The following is a 21704-nucleotide window of genomic DNA, read 5'->3' as shown; positions in this document are numbered from 1 at the left end:
TTTTCTACGACTAACCCTTTAGTGTCTCTATGACAGCACCAAATTTAAATAAGAAGTGCCAATGATTACAAAATAATTATCATTTTTCCAACAAACTAATTCATCTCATATCTTCAGGCTGCTATACCAGTTAAAGTATTTGCTTTTACATATATATTAAAAAATATATAAATCCTTCTTAAACAAATTTACAGCGTTTGGGGGGAAATTTTCTGTTAAAATGTCACATTAGAATATAGCCAAAATAATACTGTTTCTGCATTTACTTGATTAAAGCATAAGAAAAAATAGATTAGGTATCAAAAGATTGCCTTAAAACTGTGGTGACAAATACAATTATTGCTAAAATGTACAGATCCTACTGGGTTCTACTGAAACAGTTTGAAACATTTCTAACTGTCTACAAGAAAGAAAAATAATATTTTTCTTTTACTTTGACCTCTTGGTATTTTGGCAAGTAACATAAAATATATTAGCCATTCCATCAGATGGCTGGAGAGAAAAACTAGCTGCGATGAGGAAAAACGAATTAAAGGAGCATTAATAAAGATTATCTATAAAAGAAAATAAGGTCAAAATTAGAACTCTGCATTTTAAAGCCACCTTTCAAAAATGCAAGCTGCTTTGCCCAATGCTAAAATCCATTCATTTTACTAATCATGCAATCAACCAATCTCCATTATCTCCAGCTAGCTAGCTATAAACATGCTATAGACTGGAGTGAAAGAGGGAGAGTGTGAGGTTGAGAGACAGAGAGAGAGAGAGAGAGAGAAAGAAAGAGAGAGAGAGAGATTACTACACCCAGCCTTTTATAAAGCCGTTTCTTTCATTATAACAGGTCTTTTCATCAAAATGACACAGAACCTTTAAATTTGGGCATAATACTCCAGTACAGTACACAGCTATAGCTTAAAATGGATTTAGAACCTGCTCCAGAAAGAAAACAAACTCCCTCGTTTGACACACAAATTGTTTACGATTCATTAAAAAGCAAAATTGCATATCACAGTGCTGGCAGCTGAGTCCATATGGGTGCAAGGGGTATTCACTCATCTCTTTGTATGCTGGCAGTACCAAACCGAAGTTTAGCACTGTGCAGCTGAGATTTTGTGCAGCCAGACGATGCATGAGGTAATTTTAAAAGCTTTACTTGTCTTTAAAACATTAAAATCTGCTCTCTAGCTTACTTTTGATTAAAAGAATGTGGCAAATGTGATGAGGTTTGGGGGTAAAAAAATAACAGATATATACTTTTTGTTGTATGTTTTAGATTCACAGACTGTATGAAAAACTGCTTATTACTCCATCAATAATTGAAACTTTGTACGAAAATTATTTGCAATTAACACATCTATTGTAAAGATCTTGAATTATTCATTTCAGTTAAAAATAACATCTCTTTCATCTAGCGCAACTTCTACAGAAAAAGGCTATTTTAGTGATTTTTTTTTTTTTTTTTGTTCTCTTAGAAAATAAATGGTGTGACGTTCAAGTTTAAGGAGAACTTTCTGCAATGTTTAATCTAAACAACAGCATGTGTGGTTATAAAACTGTTTATTTTTAGGCAAGTGCATTACTAAATGTTTCCAGCATTTTTACATATTATATTCACAGTACTAAAACATCTGTGAAATAAATGTGACTGAAATGAAACTTCCTCGGACACTTTCTATAGGGTGATAATAACTGCCTAATAACATTTGAGGATACTTATTAAATAATAAACATGGATGTACCTCATCATAAAAGCAGCTGATAGACAATAAAAGAGGAGTGGTAAGAAAATACACAAATGGCTTAGAATAAGGCAAAATCACAGCATGATATAAATCGTGTGGTTAAAACAGGTACTTGAAAACTTTGCTTTGAAAACGATAACTAAGAATCAATAGCCTTATTTACAGGGGTTTAACAAGCTAGAAAAAAGTCACATGAATAATCAACAGTTTATGTGCATGCAAATACCCCTTCCCCCTCCAACTTCCCCTGGCAGAAAGTCTAATTGGAAAATCAGTACTATAAGTAAAGTGGTTAGCCTTCCCTATTCCCATTAACCAAAAGCTGCATGTTACATTTCACTGGCAACCGCTGGCAAACCTCTAATAGACGGTTAAAAAATTAAGAGTTTAGACAAAACAAAACGGAAAAACCCGAGCCCAAACACCTTTAAATACAAGCCACATGATATACACAATGGCCACCACCAAGCTGCAGAATAAAAACCTTCCGGATCTCACTTTTAAAAGTCTTTCAAGTCCTCAGAGGTCTTAAACTTTCCAAATGATACCAAAATTGGTCCGGGGCGGCGAGGGGGAGGGAAAGCCCCCGACTTGTTTCAGCGTATCATACAATGAAAGTGATCATGCCTTGTTTTGTAATTCCACTCGCCAGTCCTTTTTTAACTGATATCTATGTGAAACGAGCTGAGGTTCACGGTCCAGTTAGGAGCGGATAATACATTCATTGTCCTGGCAGCAAACTTTTCCTCTCACTGGAAGAATTCACGCTTGCCACAAGAATAATAATTACAGAAAACTAAAAATGCGCTGCTAACGAATTAATCCCTAACGGACAACACGCTAACGAGGGCAGTAATGATTTGAGGACTCTCTTCCTCACAACAGGACTTGCATCTTCTGCCACAATGGGCTATTGTGCATCCTCCTAACTCACTATACCTCTTATAGATTCAAGATGTCAAAGGTTGTCTGGCCCGGCTGACCATGACATGCTAGTTAACTCGTTCTACGGAGCACGTTGGGACTTTATTGAAACTTTAATTGCGCCCAAAAGCAGCTAGAGCCAGACTATGTGGGATCTGTAACACATGGCTCCAGGTCAGCACAGCCCGGTAACCTGTTCTAACGTAAACAAGCGGAGGGAAAAGTTAGATCGGGGTCTCCGATGAAAGGCAGCACCTCGCAAAACACGCTCCTCTCACACGTGATGATTTTACACCACGACACTACCGCACCGTTCCAGGCTTTTACAGTAATCGACTTGCTTTGTAACGGACTGAACTTTCCACCTCCCCTCTTTACAAAATATTGCATGGTAAAAAATGCACACGCACACAAATGCTTGAAAGCAGCAGATAAAGTAAAACAAACTGAGCGTTAGGCAGCCGACTGCGACAAGTTACTCTGCACAAGGCTTTTTCAAACTACTTCTTTGCATACTTTTTTTTTTTTTTTTCCCCTTTAAGGAGAATTCAAAAAGCTTCCCTCTGGAAACTGTAGTGCACATTAACGGTCTCCTGTTACACAGGGGAAAGCACACAAGTGGGACAAGTGTGAGGCTGCTCTACTGAAGAGTGTGAAAAAAATCAAATGTTAATTTGATAAATGTGAGGTCTGGGACATTTTGTCAAAGAGGGAGGGAAAGTAGAAAAGGGAGAAAAAAAAAAGCAGCCCTGCTGCCAACTCACCATCCACCAAGTTCTGGCCGAGATGTCGTAGCAGAGCTGCCATTTGATGGAGCCGTCGGAGGTTTTCCCTGCCATTATGCTGTCAGCAAGCTTCATCTGATGCTAACTCACGGGAGATAAGACACCTAATTGAGAAAACATTTGCACTGGCATGTTGGGCAACATGTAGCCCGGTCCATACCATATGGAATCATGGGTAAAAAAAAAAAAATCTCCTTGACAATGAACCAATCTCTCACAGACCCAGTGGCAAGGTGAAGTGGAGATGAAAAGTCATCTGCTCCTAGCACTGTCTTCTCCTCTCTCTCTCTCCCTCTCTCTCCCCCTCTCCCTCTCTCTCACTCTTTTTTTTTTTTTTTTTTTTTTTTAAATAAGAACCCACTGCTCAACATCAAAGAGAGGCGGTCAAAATTAGGGCTTCATCACTCAGATGATTTTGGTCTGCAAGGTTTTTCTTTCCTTTCCTCTTTTTTCTTTTTTAAGAAGAATAAAGAGATTTAATAGGACAAAGGCAGGTAGTGGACTGCGGAGGGAGATCGCCACAGGCTATTAGCCTAAAATTTCTGCTTGACAGATGGAACTGCTTAGAGACTATCATGCAATGTTTTGGGTGGGTTTTTTTTTTTTTTTTTTTTTAAAAGACTTTCAGTCTGATTCAGTATCTGTTTATCGCAGCTACTTTTCTCATGTACGTGACTGGGGGGGGAAAAAAAGGGTGAGCAAAAAAAGAAAAAGATTGCGTCTTTTTTCTTTCTTTCATGATTGTGCATATAATCATTCAAGCAGTGAAAGGCAAAACAAAAGTATAAACTGCTCAAGTTTATTTCTCAATTCAGTGACGGAAGCTTTCTGAAGGAATCAAATGCTCTTTCATTTTTTTGAGATGTTAAAGTTTTGGCTCTTTGTTCCTTCTTGATTTTAGATACCAGATCTTATTGTTTAAATGAATGACTTTTCATATGAATGTTCAGATGGCTAAAGGGCTCCCTAAGAACTGAATAATTCCCCCTTTTTTTTTTAATACAGTTTTTCTACCATATTTTTTAAAACTTGTTTTTAATGTTACATATCCTAATACCATCAGGTGATAACCACCAAAGCCTCAGAGGTTTGTTTCTCTCTCCTGCAAAACTTCTCTGCAACATTCAAAATTTACGTGAGGAACTGACAGATAACTTGGAAAAAGACAACTCCAAACCAAACAGTTTTGAAAAGTTATGAAATCCTGCTATTGTCCAATATTAAAATCTTTTCCTGGAAAACACAGTAAAAGATAATCATACATTTTCCCATCTCTGTTTCTCACTTCTTCTGGTGCACTGTAAAACCAACAAAAGTATTACTTTTATGACAGCTGACTATTAAGTAGGCAGTGAATGCTTTCCATTTAAATCACCCCGTTGTATCACACGGAGCGACGGTTGCTCGGCTATGACCACCACCACTTAATAACAGGGCACTTCAATCTATACAGTAGTGCCTTTCCTCAAGTGCTCGAAAAAATGAACTTCTGAACTGGCAAACGGACTCTCGCCAGGAATATTTCTTAGGTCTGTTGAGCTATGGCTGATATAACTTGCTCACTCAGAAACAGCTACACTCTGCAAATCTTTTTGCGATTTGGACTCAAGAGGAAAATGTATTAAAAATATCCACTCTATTTTAAACAATATCCGTTTCTGTTTGTATCAAAAGGGGAGCTCGTGGGTGCACAATTCTTCATTTGATTGTTTTGTATACTAACTGTTGTTTAACTATTTGGCTACAGCAAAATGACAATTCCGGGCTGCATAGATTACAAAACTGTCATTCAATACAGGACAGAACTACCTTTCATTGAGCTTCAACAATACCTTCAGATTTCTGTGATATGCAAGATGATAAGCAAACTATTTAGGGTAAACACAAACTGCTAATGTAACATGCAGGGGTTAGTCTTTGGGTTTGCCCCAGCCTTAACAATCTGGACTGCACAAAAAATATGTTAGTGCATGATCTATGCAACTACTTAGCATCCTAGTTTGCTTTTTAGCTCCGGATAGCAGGTATAGTCCCATTGCCATTTACAGGAAAGAGTCTGACTAGCATGGGAAGTGTTAAGTTTTAGTCCGAGTCCAGGGGAAAAAAAAAAAATGGACACCGTGCCAGGAACTGTCCTTGCACTGGCTGGCCAAAGCATTTATCGTCTTCTGTTACTGCAGGTTCGTTAACACTACCTGTCCTTTCTGTGGCTTGCTGCTTATTGGAAAAAACCTCCCTCCAAATAATCACGCAAAATATGAAGTAAAATGCTTAAGTAACAATCAGCCTTTGAAGCGGTGTCAGATTCAATTTTATGCTGCTCTCTCTGCTCCTATCTCTCAAACCAAACAACTTACCAACCCTGCTTATTATTTATTTAGTATTTCATACCCAGTTGTACTGCACGTCATTGCAGTCAAGTTTTGATAAAACTCTATTCCATCTATATGGTTTTCCATCACCTGATGTAGTTATAGATCTACTGACAAACTTTCTCTTGATTGCTATATTAACCACTGCTTCGAGAGTACTTAGGTCTTCCTATACCAATATATGACTTTGCTTCCCAATACTAATTATAAACTCACCGAATAAATTTTTTTTTAGAAGAGCATACACTTTTCAGCTTATGAATGACAGAAGCATGAAACCATTTCCTTCCTGACAGTATAGTAGTTATGTGCAAAGAAATGAGGAGTGCTGTTGGTTAACAGCGTTTTAAATTCAGAACAATTAGGTGCAGTTAACTTTGCCATTGTTCTTTCTGATGCTGGGGATGGTGGGTTCTTACCCGTAGAGCAATTATTCCTTTCATAAGCGGCTGTTGTTAATAGCATTAAAACAAGATTAAATACAACATGTTAAATATTGCAATTATTGTGGAAAATAAAATTATTTGGTGAGCATAATGGGGAGCAAATCAAGCATTTAACATGATCCAGGAAATGCTACTCCAAACAATTGCATTTGTTTTATGCAATTTTTCCCCTTTGATTGCTGACAGATGCCGTTTTGGAAACAAACATCTAAGTAGTTTTCCTTCAATCAGGAAAAAAACCACACACCAGAAAATGGCTACATGTTTTGAATTTAACTCTTGTCAATCAGCATTCTGCACAACACTCCCTGTGAATAGTACTGGGACAAAACGATGCCTTCCAAAGACTAATAAGCCACAAAGATGTTTGCTTCTAAATCAGATCTGTTCCGAAGAAAGAAAAAGCCTTCGTGCGGCATAGACATTTGTGCAGACACAGCTGCAAAATAAAAATGCTTGCAATATATCAGTGATATTTCAAGTTTGAAGTAAGTTAGGTGTATGTGTTTGTGGGCAACGGGAGAAGAGATTTGTTTTCCGACAGCTTTAGGCCTCGAGCAATGAATTGAAGTACTTGCCAGTTGCTTTCTGACTTCCTACTGGAGAAGTGGCCAACTACCCACTAATAATTTGCTTAATTGTTGAGCAGAGTTACCTGCCGCAGCACAAACAGCACGAGCGTGCCCCTCTTTATCTCCCCTCGGCAGCACATTCGGATGAGGTCATTGTGGCTATCAAGTGTACGAAACCAGGAATGAATGCTAAAAAAGGCTAATACAGTATATTAATTCAGATGACTATATCAAGCTGGCATTTTACAGTCTACTGGAAACTGAATGCATGAGAGCATTAGAAATGTTGGCATAGCGGGTGGTTTCTCCAAATGTTGGCTTCTACTACTCATGTCGGTAAAAGAAACGTGGCAGAACTGCGTGCAGCTCCCAGTGCTAGACGCATCTTTAGGATCTTAGTACTCTTTACTAGATTATCTATTAATTGCATGGTATCCACTGCTCATTAACCCTTTCTTTATTCCCTTCGCCTCCCCCTATTTCTTCAGTTGCAATTGCTCAGAACCTTCTCAGCTGATTGCAACAGTGTGATTTTAGATCTGTTCCTAATTTGGGAGGCGCTTTCCTTAGGAAGCCTGAACTTAAATGAGTTACGAAGAGGATTTCCTTATCTCGAATAGTGACAATTAGTTCAAGTGCCACGTGACAGCAGGCAGTTGATTTTTGGACAGCCTCTGAACTTATGCAAAGTTGCTGACAATGAGTGTGTGTTCTATAGCTTTTGGAAATCCTATAATCCTGGTTTCAATCAAGAGGATCTGCTGTTGCTGAAGGCGTAAACAAGGAGAGAAGCAGCATGTGACCCCTGCTCCTGCACCTTCAAGGAATCCCAAGCCAAAATGAGTGCAATGGTAAAGCTTATACTGGATACTCAAGATGACACACACATTGCAGATGATCTTGCTGAACCCAGAGAAAGAGGTCCTTTACCCCATGCAGGAAAGTTGTCTTTGGACTCTGCATTTCCCCCTGTAGCTCTGTTGTGTGTATTTCTCCCTGCATCCCTCTCGCTCCTCTGATTTTCTTCTTGCCATCTGTATTCCCCTTTTGCCTCATCTGAAACAAGCATCAAGATCTTGTTTCTGACAGAACGGTCTGTCAATATGGAAACACACTGACATCACAGACAGTGCTGTGACTTCATGTCTGAAAGAAACAGGAGGAACAGATGAAAAGAGTGAAGGGGAAGGAATGACACATACAAACATTTTTAAAAAATAAGTAAAAATTCTTCTCTATCAACCCCAAATGTAAAGGAACATAAACCAGATTTATTTTTAAGTCTAAATATAACCAACTATTTCCTAATCTGTGGCCATAACTCAGCACAACATTTCAACATGCTTTTCACCCGAGAGAGGTACCTGTCCCCTAGGAGCATGCGCTTTGCTGGCTCAAGGCCTGCGTGACAGCCAAAACACCCTCTTGAGAAGGGCTAAACACAGGCTATTCTGGAAAAAAAGCCAATATCAGGCATCATGCTCATACCTGGGAGAAGCCTTTAGAGGCAAAGAAGGACTCCTGCCCTGGACCAATCTAAAACATCTAAGTAAATGCAAATTCATAGAATTAAAAGTATCCATCAAACCCACAAACTCAGTTTTGATGCAGCTGGATCAAAGGTAGCATTACCCCACTGAGGTGGGGACACAAGACATGCCCAGAAAATAGTCTTTTTGAGTACACGGTGGTGGAATATCACCATACTTTTTTTTTTTTTTTTTTGCTTCCTAGAATGAAATATTAACAAAAGTGTCTAACCATTATTTCTATTACTAGCTTTTTTGTATAAGAATTTGGAAGGAGTTAGAAGCCCCACGTTTCCTTTGCTATTTGAAAAATTTATTTTAGTTCTAATATTAGAGGGCATCCAGAAGATATTGCTTTCCTGCCATCTCCAGAGCCACTGCAAAACTCTAATAAGGAGATTCATAACTAGAAGGAGAGGAGCTCAAGAAAACTAAAAGGTTAATATATTCTAACTAGATGTTGGGTATAGAATGTCAGATCTGTCAAATTTCATTACAGTTTGCTGCTCAATGAAAAAGATTTGATTTCTTTTGCCACTGTCCTACTATGTTCAAGTCACACAGTGCCAGCAGCAACCAGCCAACGACCACAGGCTGGCACTGAGCGGGCCCGAGTGGGAAGCCAGCCGCAAGGACCATCTGTTTCCGATTTCTAGCGAAGCCAAGATGTGCAGTGAAGTGCATTCCATTCACCCAGCCAGCCTTCTCCCTGCTCAAGTTATTAGTGTTACAAGTGAAATTATCTTTTCCAAACAGCGGGGGAGCTATAATCCTTATGGAACAAGACTTTAAAAAAAAGAAAAAGAAAAGAAAAAAAAAAAAAGGACAGAAAAAAGGTCCCCCAACACCCTCCCCGCTTCAAACATCTTTTGTTAAAGTTGTTGATGACACTGTTTGTAAATTTAATTGCCATGTTCACAGGCTTTATAATTTTAAAGGATGTTTTATTAAGAACTATATCCTCTAAGGGAAGAATGTGTACGTCGGTTCACGGGATCTAATGTAATAAACCATTCAAATATATTTAGAGTGTTATTTATGAATAAAGTTGAAAATGACAAGATGAATGCTCATTTAAGTCTCTCTAACATGAAGTGCCTTGAAAAACATCATAGGTTTTAAAGTATAATTTAAAGTGAGAATGCATAAACAGCACTAATTACATGCTACTTACATTGTTTCAATATGTAATGCATATGTTTAACCTCTCAGAGAAAGGATTGGTCTTGGCACAGCAATCGTGGGGATTTAAGGGTATGCTAAACTGATAACTGTAGAATGAGCTCTGACATAGGATATTGGTCTCCTACTGTTACCTAAATGCCAGGTGAAACCAAAGGATTTATAGAAGGGCAGGTGGAAAGGGGGGGGGGGGGGGGGGGGGTAAGACAACACAATGAGGTGAAACTGAGAAGTTTATTTTCAAAGGGGGAAACATTTATCCTTTGACACCATTCCATTCCAGTGACTTTATTTCTAATATACCATGAGATTAATGATGTGGCTACTGTCACTGTGTCTGATGAACACTGGCAGAGCTGTGGAACAGTTGCTCTCTCTACTATTATTGGACATATTTGTAAATTGGCATATATAAGATGAACTTGTTCCATGTGCCAGCCAATTGGAAAAAATCTTATTCAGGAGGACAGAATTTTTGTATTCCTATTGAATTCTATATAATATACAGTTGGTTTAAGATTGGCTGATTTAAAAATTTGTTTAACAATGTTTCACAGTTTTCATATCATATAATAATCTCAATATGACTCATGCAAATCAATTGCAGATAATTAAGGAAGTAAATTATCATCATGAAACAGATTCCTGACATACCAGAGGTGAGTCAATATTTAAGCCTTTGCTCAGGGAAGGCACAACTGCTGAACGTAGCCATAATCATTCACCATCCTATCCCCAAATGATCTATTCTTTCAAAAGTAATGCTATCATAAAAGAAAAAACAGAATAGCTTGTTACATTCATTTTCTTAATCCCTTTCAATCTGTTTTTACAGACCTGAAACTACTGTCTTGAGTGGCTAATACCACACAAAGAATAACTGCTGAGTCACCCGAAACCTAATTATTAGATGAGCCCCTTCTTTGGGTTTTATCTTTTCTCAGTGTCTTCAGAGGTGCAACTGGACACTGATTATCTTTGCTCCACAACATTACTTGAGCTATGGCTAAGCTGATACTAACACAAATTGTAATCTCATTCTAAATTTTCTGTCTTTGTATTCAGAAACATCTGCTATAGCTGCACGCATTGCCTATCTTTAAGATGTCCTGTTTTGCCATAAGTAAAATATATTTCAGGCTCTCTGGTGCTATGAGAAACAACCCTTCTGGAAGTCTCCATGCACGCTTGCTCCCATGTAGGTAAAGTAGGAAGGGGGGTGCAGAAGGACACAAAGACCACAAGTGGGAACTGTGGGATTGCTCCAGACAGTTTCTGTATTTGAGGTCTACAGGGTGTGGGAAGAAAGAGAGGCCAGCAGGTAAAAATCATGAAGCTCTGCACACTTCTATCATTAGCTTGGTCAGACATTGGAGGCTGAGTACTGGTGCTTATTGTATACGTGACTAGGGTAGACGCTATTCATGTAGGCATAGGCAAGTCTCACATCCCCTCCTTTTAAGCTTGTAGGTAACGCCGCGGAACTGAGGACTACTTTTGGATTCAAAGATTGCAGTCTCACATGCCATAGGAAACTAATCTCTCAATCTATGCTTTTGATTTTTACTTATTCTTCCAGTTTCTGATAAGGATTTGCTGCAAGTGGCTCATAGTGGAAAACAAAATTCTACTACTAATCAGGAGGGATAGACAAGTCCTCAAAGTCTCCCTGGAAATGGCTTTCTTGCATAGGACCTACTGAGTCCTACAGTGCTGGTGGACTTTCAGGCAGCAGTGCTACATCGATGCCTTTATCATCTATAGCTACATAAAAGACTGCGACTACTCCTTCCTAATGAGAGACTTCTGTAATGCTCTCTGCTTAGGGCTATTCTTGAGGAATATGGAATCCAAGACAGATGTGACAGTGACCATCATATTAATCTCAAAGACCAAATCCCTCAAAGCAAAGGAAATATGAACAATTAAAACAATAAATACACTGAATCATATGAATTTCCAGTGCCCTCAATACTAACTCGAGTTCCACACGTTAATTTGTAATTCTTGAGCCATGAATAAGTAAATCCTCTTTTGTTTAGAGAACAAGATTAAAATGCTACTAATATTAAAGCCACTCTTGTTTGCTGGCTTATATGTCTATTTAAATACCTGCCTATTTCTTTGCTTCACCTCTTGAGTGTCAAACTTGTCCTCTTGATAATACCAGCTGAATGGCAGCCAGCAGGCTGAACTCTGTAGGTAAATACCTAGAGAAGTGCTTTGGGAAGGGCTGAGCTGCATGTAAGCAAATTTTACAAGCAGGTCTGGTGTAATCCATTCAAGCGGCTCTGGATTATTGAACATTTTACAGTAAGATAACACTTTGGTGACCCTAAGATATATTTACACTCCTGTGTAATCTATGCCACTGGACATCACATCATGGAAGAGAAATCTCTGAACCTAGTTTATTCAGAACACATCACTATAAACATCCTTTTTTCAGTTAACTTGTCATACAGACAAAGGAACATTGGAGATGAAGTCTGTAGCACTTGTCTCTTCTTGTGTTATTCCTTTTATTTTTCAAAACAGGTTTTAAAAATCTGCAGGAGTCTTAGCTGATCAAAAAAACCAACCCACCAAGAAGGGGAAAAAAAGTTTCCACTAATCAAGTTGAAAATTTTTCATTAGTTTAGAACTAATGAAAATCTATTACTTCAGACTTTTGAAAATCAAATCTAATTCAAAACGTGGTGTACTGCTAGTAAAGAGTAGGTTATATAGAAATTCTAACGTCTATATTTTTTTTCCTGTATTTACTGGACATTTCTGTTAAAATAAGACAATATACCCATTAAAAACTTAGTTCTTTATTGCCTTAATTCTGAAGACCTGACTTCTTCCTTGTGCTAAGGGACTTCCTTTTGCAAAGAATCAATCTGACAGAAATGAAAGCACTGGTTGGCATTCTAGGATGCAGGTTAAAAGATACGGATGCAGGGATTACAGAGTGTACCTTGATGCATTGAAGTCTCTTCCTGACACAGGGATCCACCATTAAGACGACAACACTTTGTCTACGAAGGCTCCTTTGGAGGGGGCCAGGGTCGGGAACACTCTTGGGAGTTGCTAACAAATAACTTGCACCCTACGTTCAGCCTAATCATGACCCTCTTCTGTTCTGGCCAGTGCTGACAACTTTTCAAAGTTGACTTGCCATTTTGAATGCCTGTGGGTGAAACAGAGGTGGTGGCCCTTATGCCACCACATCACTTGTCCCTCACAAGCTTTCTTGCAGCTCTGCGCTGGCAGGAGTTTGTATGAACCCAGAAATCAGTCCGGCTGCTGTGCTTTTATCTTCATAGATGTCAAGTAAGGACTAAGTGTGAACTTGTCTCCATGCTCAGGATCAGATGTGCTCAGTGCTGAAAAGCTCAGGAATGCTTTCAAAATGTACTTTGAAGCCTATTTGGTAGGAACAGCTGGAGTATATGTCTGTGTTACCAGCAAGCTGCTCTGATACTGTGAGCAAAAACATAAGCTGAGTCACAGTAGATGACAATGCTGCTGACAAAATGTTTTAAACTGCAAACTAAAACAACAATGGGATTATTTATGGACTGCAACTCTTATTTTAATGTCAATAAATGTACTGGATAAATTCCCCTTCATTAGCTGGAAACCTCAGAAGGAAACAGAAATATTCTGGTAAACCACAAGCTTGTTCCTAGCAAATACATGGCTACATTTCCATTGCAGAGGCACATCCAGACTGTTTCTTCACTGGGACGATAAATCTCTGGGAGTGAAAAACAGACTCTATAAAAGCAAGATGTACAAAGTAAGGGTGTGTGACACTTGGCCCTCAAGGCTCTAGAGGATGACACTGGAAAGTAGTGAGAGTAGCTTTTTTTTTTTCTTTTTATGAATGGAAAACATGTTTTCTGAGATCTACCATTCAACTCAAACCAAATGGTTGGAATGAGTCCCCTTTATAGGTGGTGTTTGCTCTCTTATCTACTGGGCTGCACACATCCCAGAAAAAGCAAGTTGGCTTGACTGCCATGTGCAGAAAAAAAAAAAAAAAAAAAAAAAAAGGCATAGAAATAGCGTGTTACCCCTCCCTGATTTCCGAGATGCAGAAGGAGCAAGTCTTTCCTTGTAATAGCTGGCTCCATAGATATTACACATCAGTCCACATGATATGCTGAATGCAGGGCACTCTAGTTCTTCCCCATCCTACCTGCCAACACCTTGCTACTGCTAGAGGCTTTGTGGAGAGAAAAAGAGGACCCAGACTTGCACCAGGGCTCTCCTAAGATGGGAGAAACTCCATCAGGTCAGCTGTGGTCAGCTTCTGATTCCCTGAGACTGATTTTCAAAGGCAGATAGAACGAGGCACAACATCTTGCCAAATAATACTGATGTCTCCTCATGTTTCTAGAGGGAATAGTTTCATTTCAGGATGGAAAATCCGGACAGTACGGTCACAGATTGCTTTTTCCTTCTGCTCCTCAGCACTAATCTGTCTTTACTTTTCCTTTCTAAATCTGTGGTTCTATATCTTATCCTGCACCTAATGGCTTGCAAGCTATTTCCAGAATTGAAAGTGTGGTACTCTCTTATCTGTGTAGCATTTTGTTTATTTATAGCATGACACTAATGACATTTTGAATTTGCTTCAGAGTTTTTTTTCTTATTGTAAAGACAAGACACACAAACAATTGTGTCTGGGTCTAAGTACATTCTTAACCCTATTCAATTTATTTCAGATGCTGAGTCCTCAGGAAGGGGGACCAATGACTAATAAATCAGGTGTTTCTTCCTTCAGTATAAGTCACCTACTGGGATCAATAAGAAGCAGAAAAAAGAGTTCTCTTGTTTGCGTGAGATAATGCAGACAAAGAGCTACATGCAGTAGGTAAGAGCGTATTTCAAGCCCTATTGGGGCTTAGCATACAGGATAAACTTATCAAGAATAGCTTGTTAGCTCAGCTAAGCAGGGACCAGGGCAGATTTCTGGGGATGGTGCTGGAGCTTTGGCAGCCCTGCCCGATAGTGCTGGCTTGTATGGGACACACTCTCCTGCTTGCATAACCTTCCCTTTTTCCCAACTTGAGGCAGGTCATTGTTGTGTCCTCAACCATCCCAAGGCAATGCAAAACCTGTCACAACACCAGTTTATTTTCCACTGGATAAACATTATTCTCACACTATCTGTAGATAGCAGATACTACAGATGACCTAAACAGAACGTAGAGTTATGAGTACTCACACGTAAATGTTTACACAAAATGTTGTTCCAATAACAATTTTAGAAAATACATCTCAGTAAAAAAAAGAGATGATCCTGACTGTCAGTTAACTGTGGACAAGTCAATTGGGATCACACTTTCTTTCCCTTCTTTCCCTCCCACAAAATGTCACCTAGACTGTTGACTAAAACCTGTATTTTTCACTCAGTTTTGCGAATTATTTGCCTACACATTGGCTAGACAGCCTTGCTTCTGGGTACTTACCAGGACCAGAGCTTTTACCACCATAATATGAGGATTCAACACAAATAATTGGCACAACATTATGTTAAGATTAAATATAAAGCAATGAGATGCCTACAAATTACAGACACTTTTCAGTAACAGGGCAAATCCCAAGTCTCGGAAGTGAAATAGTTATCACAGGAAGCAGAGTGAGAATTGTTTATCAAAGCATGGGAAAAAGCTTCACCAAACTAGTGCAATTTCACAGGTTTCTCTGATATAAAAACATAATTATTATTTTAGTTACAACTAAAGAGAAGCTTGTTGCCAAGTACTGCAGTAAGACCATTCCTTCTAAGGTCATCCTGTCACAAAAAGGTTACTGATACATGGCTCACATTATATATATTTGCTTTCACATGTAAACATGCAGGCATACATCCATGGTCTTCATTCAGAAGTTTACGTAAACCTCATACTGAACCAGGCTTCCAAACCTACAGTACCTGAATATGTTCCAATTAAGGCAGAATAAGTTCTTTTGCTCCTCATTCTGTCTTTGTAGAAATGTAGAGCAGCACCTTTATGTACATACAGACTCTGTGTCAGGAATGGATATTATTTTGCCTAGAGCACCTCATTTTGTCTTTAAAAAAAACCCAAACACAGATTCAGGTTTCCTTCTTGTAATTGCTTCACCTGAGAATATAGTGATCACCTTCCTAAAGGGAAACAGCATTAACTAGAGCTTGTTTGTGTTTGTGCTGGAAGACCAGGGCTCCAGTGGATAATCCAAAAGATTATTCCACAGTGGATTAGCCCAGACAATACTTATCAAAAATGTCACACTACAAATATGAGCCAAGAATACGTTACTGGGAAAGCTGCCTGGACCAATGTAAAATTAGAGAAAATCAGAAAGTATTATGTATCAAACAAGGCAAAACACTTGCATAGTCTGTGAACATACGTTGCTATAACTACCTTTATGTTAAATTAAACCAAGTAAAAAAAAAAAAATTAAGGAAATTAAACCCTGTCCCCCTCCAGTGTCTCATCAGTTTGCATTACATTGACAGTTCCACAGGACCTCAGCAGGTCTGAACTCTCATATTCTCCACTCATACCTCTGTGCCAATATCTCACTGACAGCAGTAGCAGGCTGCCATCCTCCCTGGGGATGAATACGAAGGGATGGGATATTTTTCAATTCGCATCCTCTCACCTCCGTACATCTCCTTATACTACTCTTTCTGCACTTCGTTATTTCTGAGACCCGCAGTCATCAGTTTCCCCAAGTCTGAATCACCAGGTCAGCAGTCTTAGCTGCACTCAGTAGTGACAGAAACTTATCCCATAGGTATTCCCATCTCTCCACATATCCAAGCTTCTGCTCAAACCTCCCTTGCTCCATGACTCTGGCCTCTTTACATTCTCAATGTATTCCTGGTTTCTTTTTCCTCCTACTTCATTCTGTTACTCCGTTGCCCTGCTTTAGACTGCAGTTCCATCCTGCCCCACGCATATCAGAAAAGTCACTTACACCCTCTGCTTTGAAACCCACCTCTGTGGCAATCTGTGAGTCAGAAAATGCTTGATTCATCCCACTTAATTGGGAGAGTATAATACAAAGATATATAGAGACAAATATAAGAAGCCAGATGTGTTCACCAACCTCTGTGCTTTTTGCCTTCTAACAACACAGATTATTTGGGGTAGGGATCTTATTAACTCTCTTTATGCTGCATCTAACTCAAAGGGGCCATGAATGTAGATTTGGTTTCTGGACCATTTCATACTATTAAATAAATTTTATGCTAAATAAATACCTATAGAAAAGATACTGGTAAAATCTGTCCTGTTCTAAGATTTAATAACAAATGTACGATTTGGTGCATAATAGGCAATTCATTTTGCTATGCATTTACTCTATTTAAAACATAAAGCACTTAAGGATATTTGGAGTATGCAAGACTATTATAAAATCAATTTCTATTCTGGTTTATAGCCCAACCACTTAAAGTCTTAATTTGCTACAATTCACTTTCTTATTTTCTGACTCGTTAAAGTGGGACCAGCTACCTCCTGAACTCTGATCACATGCTTCTTAGAGCTAAACTATTTAATTATTGTCTACCACATCCACTGTCTCCACTTGCTTATTGCCTACATTTATGCATTTACAGCATCAGTTCAGGTTGTTTGCACTTGCTTGAGAACCTGCTGCCTCTTTTTCGGAGGTTTGAAGGAGGGAGACTTTGGTTTCACTGAGTGATATCCCATTACGCTTTACAAATAAACAAACAGCAGAGTAACTGGCAGGAAGTCATGCCCCTTGGGTGAGCAGGGCTCCGTCTTGGCAGAGGGCAAACGAGGCAGCATACTTTTCACTCCAGCACAAAGTGTCTATTCTTGACTATTTGACCAAAGGAAGCAAAAGCAGAGGGACAACTAGCAAAGCACATCTGCAGGGCTGTATTTCACAGGAAGTTATGCGGCTCTTCTGTAGATAAGTTTCACTGAAGAACAAAGACTGATTTTGTTCAATGCTTCAAGAATGATGCATTGAACCTGGACCTAGCTTTTCAATCCCTGAAAACAAGGCTTATAGAGTGAAACTTAATTTCTCCCTCACCCGTGTTCAAATTAGCTGCATGATTTTGAAATTAGCTCTATACTTACCATATGAAGAAAACTTAAAAGACACCTGCTAATCTGCAACTAAGTTTAACATGTTTTATTTATTGATTTTGCAGACTACACCCAAGTTAGTGCATCTGAGATAAATATCAGCAACAATAGCTAAACCAGTTACATGAAACTTAGCCTCCAAAGCTAAGCTGCCTTAAGGCTTAAGGAACAAAATATTTAACACTAAGAACAAGACAAATGGTGTAATAATACATTAGCAGGCAGTATTGTCAGTGATTGCAAACATATTTTGAGCTTACATATTTCGTGTATATCATAACCTCAGAGGCATACTACCCACTACAATGTGTTTTCCAGCAGCTCAACATTTAACATGAGATAATGAGGTGTGTTTTTGAACGATACAAGCAGCATTAGATGTAGTGGGAGCCAAAAACATGATCATATTAAAAGCAAATAGCAGAGCAGATTACCTCTTGCCCTCTCTTTTAGCTTGAGCAGCATATTCCAATAAGTGCAGAAGAGACACTGTCAAGTACTTCTTTATAGTTTAATTTTCTTTTTTTAATCTCCATTGCTTGCAATGCCCTTGCCCTCTTTAAAAGCTGCAGAATAAAATTCCTTTCTCTGTCAATTTTGTACTTTGTCTCTCAGCAAGGAATGACTGGGGATTTAAAAAAAAAAAAAAAAAAAAGGCTCAAAACTTCAGCCCCTCTCCAAGAGAAGAATTAGAGATAAAGGTTAAAGATAAGAAGTTTTTATCAAAATTTTAAGGAACCGGTAAGTTTAAAGCAAGATCATCTGTCCTGCTCCTCATTATTGCTTATTTCTACCATGCCCAGCTCTGTAAAAATAGCGGAGCATTTTATAGCACACTACAGCTAACGGTTAGTGCAGCCTTGGAGATACTTGCTCTTTAAGGAGGACAGTAGGGTCTTTTCTCAAAATATTTTTTTTTTTGGCATTTTGGGAGCAGAAGTTGTGAAACGTGATGAGAACAAGGTAACAGTGGTCTGGGGGAGGTCCCTAGATCCAAGCAATATTGCTACAGCAGCTCGGTGATGCACATTCTGAGAATTCCCCTTGGTGGCTGCCTGATCCGGAGTCAGACCGCGACTGGAAGGCAAATGCTGTTTGTACTGGCTCAGGACTCAGGGACTGGGAGCCACGCGGGGCAGATGCGATCACCTGGGAAGGTAGGCTGAAGGCGGTATGTTTACTCTGGCTTGGCGGTCCAGAGCTGGAAGCTGTCTTGGTGAAGGAGAAAATATCCAGAGCCCCTGAATTTATAGATTGGCAGCCTCTAATTTTTTTTTCCTGACTGCAGTGGAGAAACTGTCTCTTGGTGGTTATTGGAAGAAATTTTCCTTCAGTTTCAGTACTGATAAGATTTTTTTTATTTTTTTTTTTGTAACTTAAAATCATATTTCTGCAGACCGTTATTTAAACATTTTACTTTTGTTATGTGCTATATATCACATATAGGAGTGCTCCTTATGATTTAGTCAGCATATTGTTTAAACATCACATTCACAATGTTGTACATTTCTGTATATAGCCTATAATTTGCATTAGCTGTAGGACTAAATTTGATTTAATCACTTTCTCCCCTCATGTATTGCAACTCTGTAAAAGAAACAGTAACATGAGGAACAAAGATCTCATCTCCTCAGTTCCCTTCCAACCTTCCCAGTCAGTACAAGCAATTCAAGAGTTAATTGGATGGCACCACATCTAGTGGTTGCTCTCTAATAATACATGGTTACACCCTTTTGTTACAGTAGGCATTTGGGTCAGCAGATGCCATAGTGGCAGTGAGAAAAAGCTTTGCCTGCATCTTTTCTAGCCTTCCCTGTAAACTTCAATCTTCCTTCTTTTATCCTTTTCTTTAGGGATCCACAGGGAAGCAGCTCAGCTCTCCAACACACAGAACAACATCAATCCTTAGGCTGATTTCTCCAGCCCAACCTCCACTACATTTAAAATGAATCATGAAAGAATCGGAGACTAATTCACAGCATAGCTAACAACTCCGTTACAACCTCAACTCGCAACTGAAGTTATTCTTTTGCCAAAGGAATAGACAACTGCTATTCAAGCAAAATTAGTACATCACCTAGAGAAAACTGTTTCATAAAGCAGCATGTTTCAACCCCTGGGTCACTGCTCACAGTAAGTTCTTTAGTTGCTACATTTTTTGCTGCCTACTTCTATCTGTAACAAATCTACCGCACAAATCTGAAACTTGGGCATCTACTCCTATGTGTAGAAGCAACCAACATAGGGAAACAGACATTATTAAACTTCCAAAGGTTGGTTTTGTTTTCAGTTGGTTGCAGCAAGTAGAGACACCAACACTGGACAAGATGGTCTTGGAAGCAAGGTCAAGTGCTTCCTCACTCAAAAAGGGTAAGAAATACTTCAAAAAGAATTTGAAGATTGAAAGAGACTAAAGCAGAAGATGTAAATCAAGCCAACTGGATTTCCAGACAGGACACGCTCAGTGGAGAAAGGCTCACCACCAAATATTTAGTACTGCAACCACTTCAGAGTATTTTTTCCTGTGGTATTTCCTAACAGAGACAATCCGAGATAGGACCCGTCTGTGGGAAGTTAGAGCAGGGAGAGAGTTGGATTTTGATGGGGCTGGGGGTCTGCACATCTGCCACAGCATCAGCTGATACACGGGAGTAGTGTGTGCTACGGTGCCAGCTGATGCTGCTGAAGGCAGAGGCCGAGCACAATGACAAGATGCCTCCTCTGTAGGGACATCCTTCTTTAATTACTCTGCCTGCGGCCTCCTGCTCCTTTTCCACCTTCCTTTCCTCCCTGGAACACAAAGGAGGAGGGGAGGGGAATAGCAACTGGCTGTCAGCTGACTCTGGAGGGAAATTAGATGGAGGATCCCCTCTGAGATGGTACTTTTTGATGCCCTCTCTGATCAGTGCAGTGGCCTAAGCAAAGCTACTGCCTCCTGCTTCCCCCTCTCCCCCTCTGAAATCCCCTGGCAGCCATACTGCTACAGATACACAAATAGTCCAGCAGCAGCAGCCTGAAGCCAGGAGGTGAAAGAAATGACTCCCACTAGCTACGGAAGATAGAATTGTGAGAGGACATGTGCTTTCGGACAGGGAGCTGCTATGAAATGCACTGGGGCAACTGGGGATGGATCCTTTCCTCTCCCCAGGTATACCCCAAATGGTCCAAAAGTTTGCTGGTTGACAAGATATGCAAAGCAGAATGTGTGTAATTTATTGTGTCCAGCAATAAACAAAATATTAAGTGCATTTTTAATGCTGTAAAACCTTTTAAAAGACTTTTAAACCTTTCACTGTGGGACATAATTAAACTTGTTTTGCTATCTGCAACAGACCTGGCCTCCAAACACATAATTAAGCAGTCACAAATTGCAAAATTGGTTTGTTTGGTTCCCACACTATGCAAATATTGATAAAAGCTTTCTCATTTGTCAGTTATTGCACTGTAATTGACAGGCTACGGGCAACACAATTATGTGAGTTTGGAGCTTGAAGACCACAGCCACGTCTTCCCATGATTTCCCAACACTGAATATCTTACTCAGTGTGTTCTCTACGGTTTCAGTGGCTGCATGCACTCAGGTAACGTAGCAGCTACAACTTGAAATAAAAGATTCAAAGCTTGTTAAGCATAAAGGATCTCTTTCTTTCTTTATGAAGGCAGAGGGTTATGCTTTCCTGTAGCTAATTATACCATCTCTAACCACTGAAAGGATTCATAAGCACCAGCATATGCAGAATGACTGGCTATATTTTGTAGCTCAATTCTTATGGACACGGATATGTGTCCTGGAGACCAGAAACACCATATGCTCTAGGAAGCAAGTGCTGGGGCTTCTCTGCACCGTCTCACATACTCTTCCTATTCCTCAGATTACCCAGTGCACTGAATATCCACAGCTTTTACACATGAGCAAGAAGTATGCTATTGTGCATACCTTGTACCCATGAGAAGTTTTTATTCAGTAATAACGTGCAATCTATGGAAAAAAAAATGCAGAAGTTTCTGTGTAAATCATGTAAGCATATTCTCTTCAAG

General features: G+C 39.3%; 1 protein-coding gene and 1 long non-coding RNA gene across 8 annotated transcripts in view; one reads left to right on the top strand and one right to left on the bottom strand.

Annotated features, from left to right (window-relative positions):
- NFIA (nuclear factor I A) overlaps positions 1 to 3541 on the bottom strand; it is a 360965-nt gene extending 357424 nt beyond the window's left edge. For 3 of the 6 annotated variants that reach the window (XM_030034251.2, XM_030034254.2, XM_030034260.2), the window contains exon 1: positions 3428 to 3539. In XM_030034251.2, coding sequence (XP_029890111.1) covers positions 3428 to 3523 — 96 coding nt within the window. In that variant the 5' untranslated portion in view covers positions 3524 to 3539. Of the gene's footprint in view, positions 1 to 3427 lie in introns of all 6 variants that reach the window. The other 3 variants (XM_030034253.2, XM_030034252.2, XM_030034255.2) reach the window with 3 other exon arrangements.
- LOC115349679 lies at positions 458 to 21265 on the top strand. Of its 2 annotated transcripts, XR_003926187.1 has the most exons (4): positions 458 to 1131; positions 7557 to 7689; positions 14268 to 14416; positions 19520 to 21265. It is a non-coding gene; the product is annotated as an uncharacterized LOC115349679 (long non-coding RNA). The 2 variants fall into 2 exon arrangements; XR_003926186.2 differs by lacking the exons at positions 14268 to 14416; positions 19520 to 21265 and having other exon boundaries at positions 7557 to 9425.
- Positions 21266 to 21704: the final 439 nt, after the last annotated feature.

This window comes from Aquila chrysaetos, chromosome 12 (genome assembly GCF_900496995.4).
Source record: "Aquila chrysaetos chrysaetos chromosome 12, bAquChr1.4, whole genome shotgun sequence".
Taxonomy (NCBI): Eukaryota; Metazoa; Chordata; class Aves; order Accipitriformes; family Accipitridae; genus Aquila; species Aquila chrysaetos.
The sequence above is the reverse complement of the archived record's forward strand: the minus strand, read 5'-3'. Positions and strand labels throughout refer to the sequence as shown.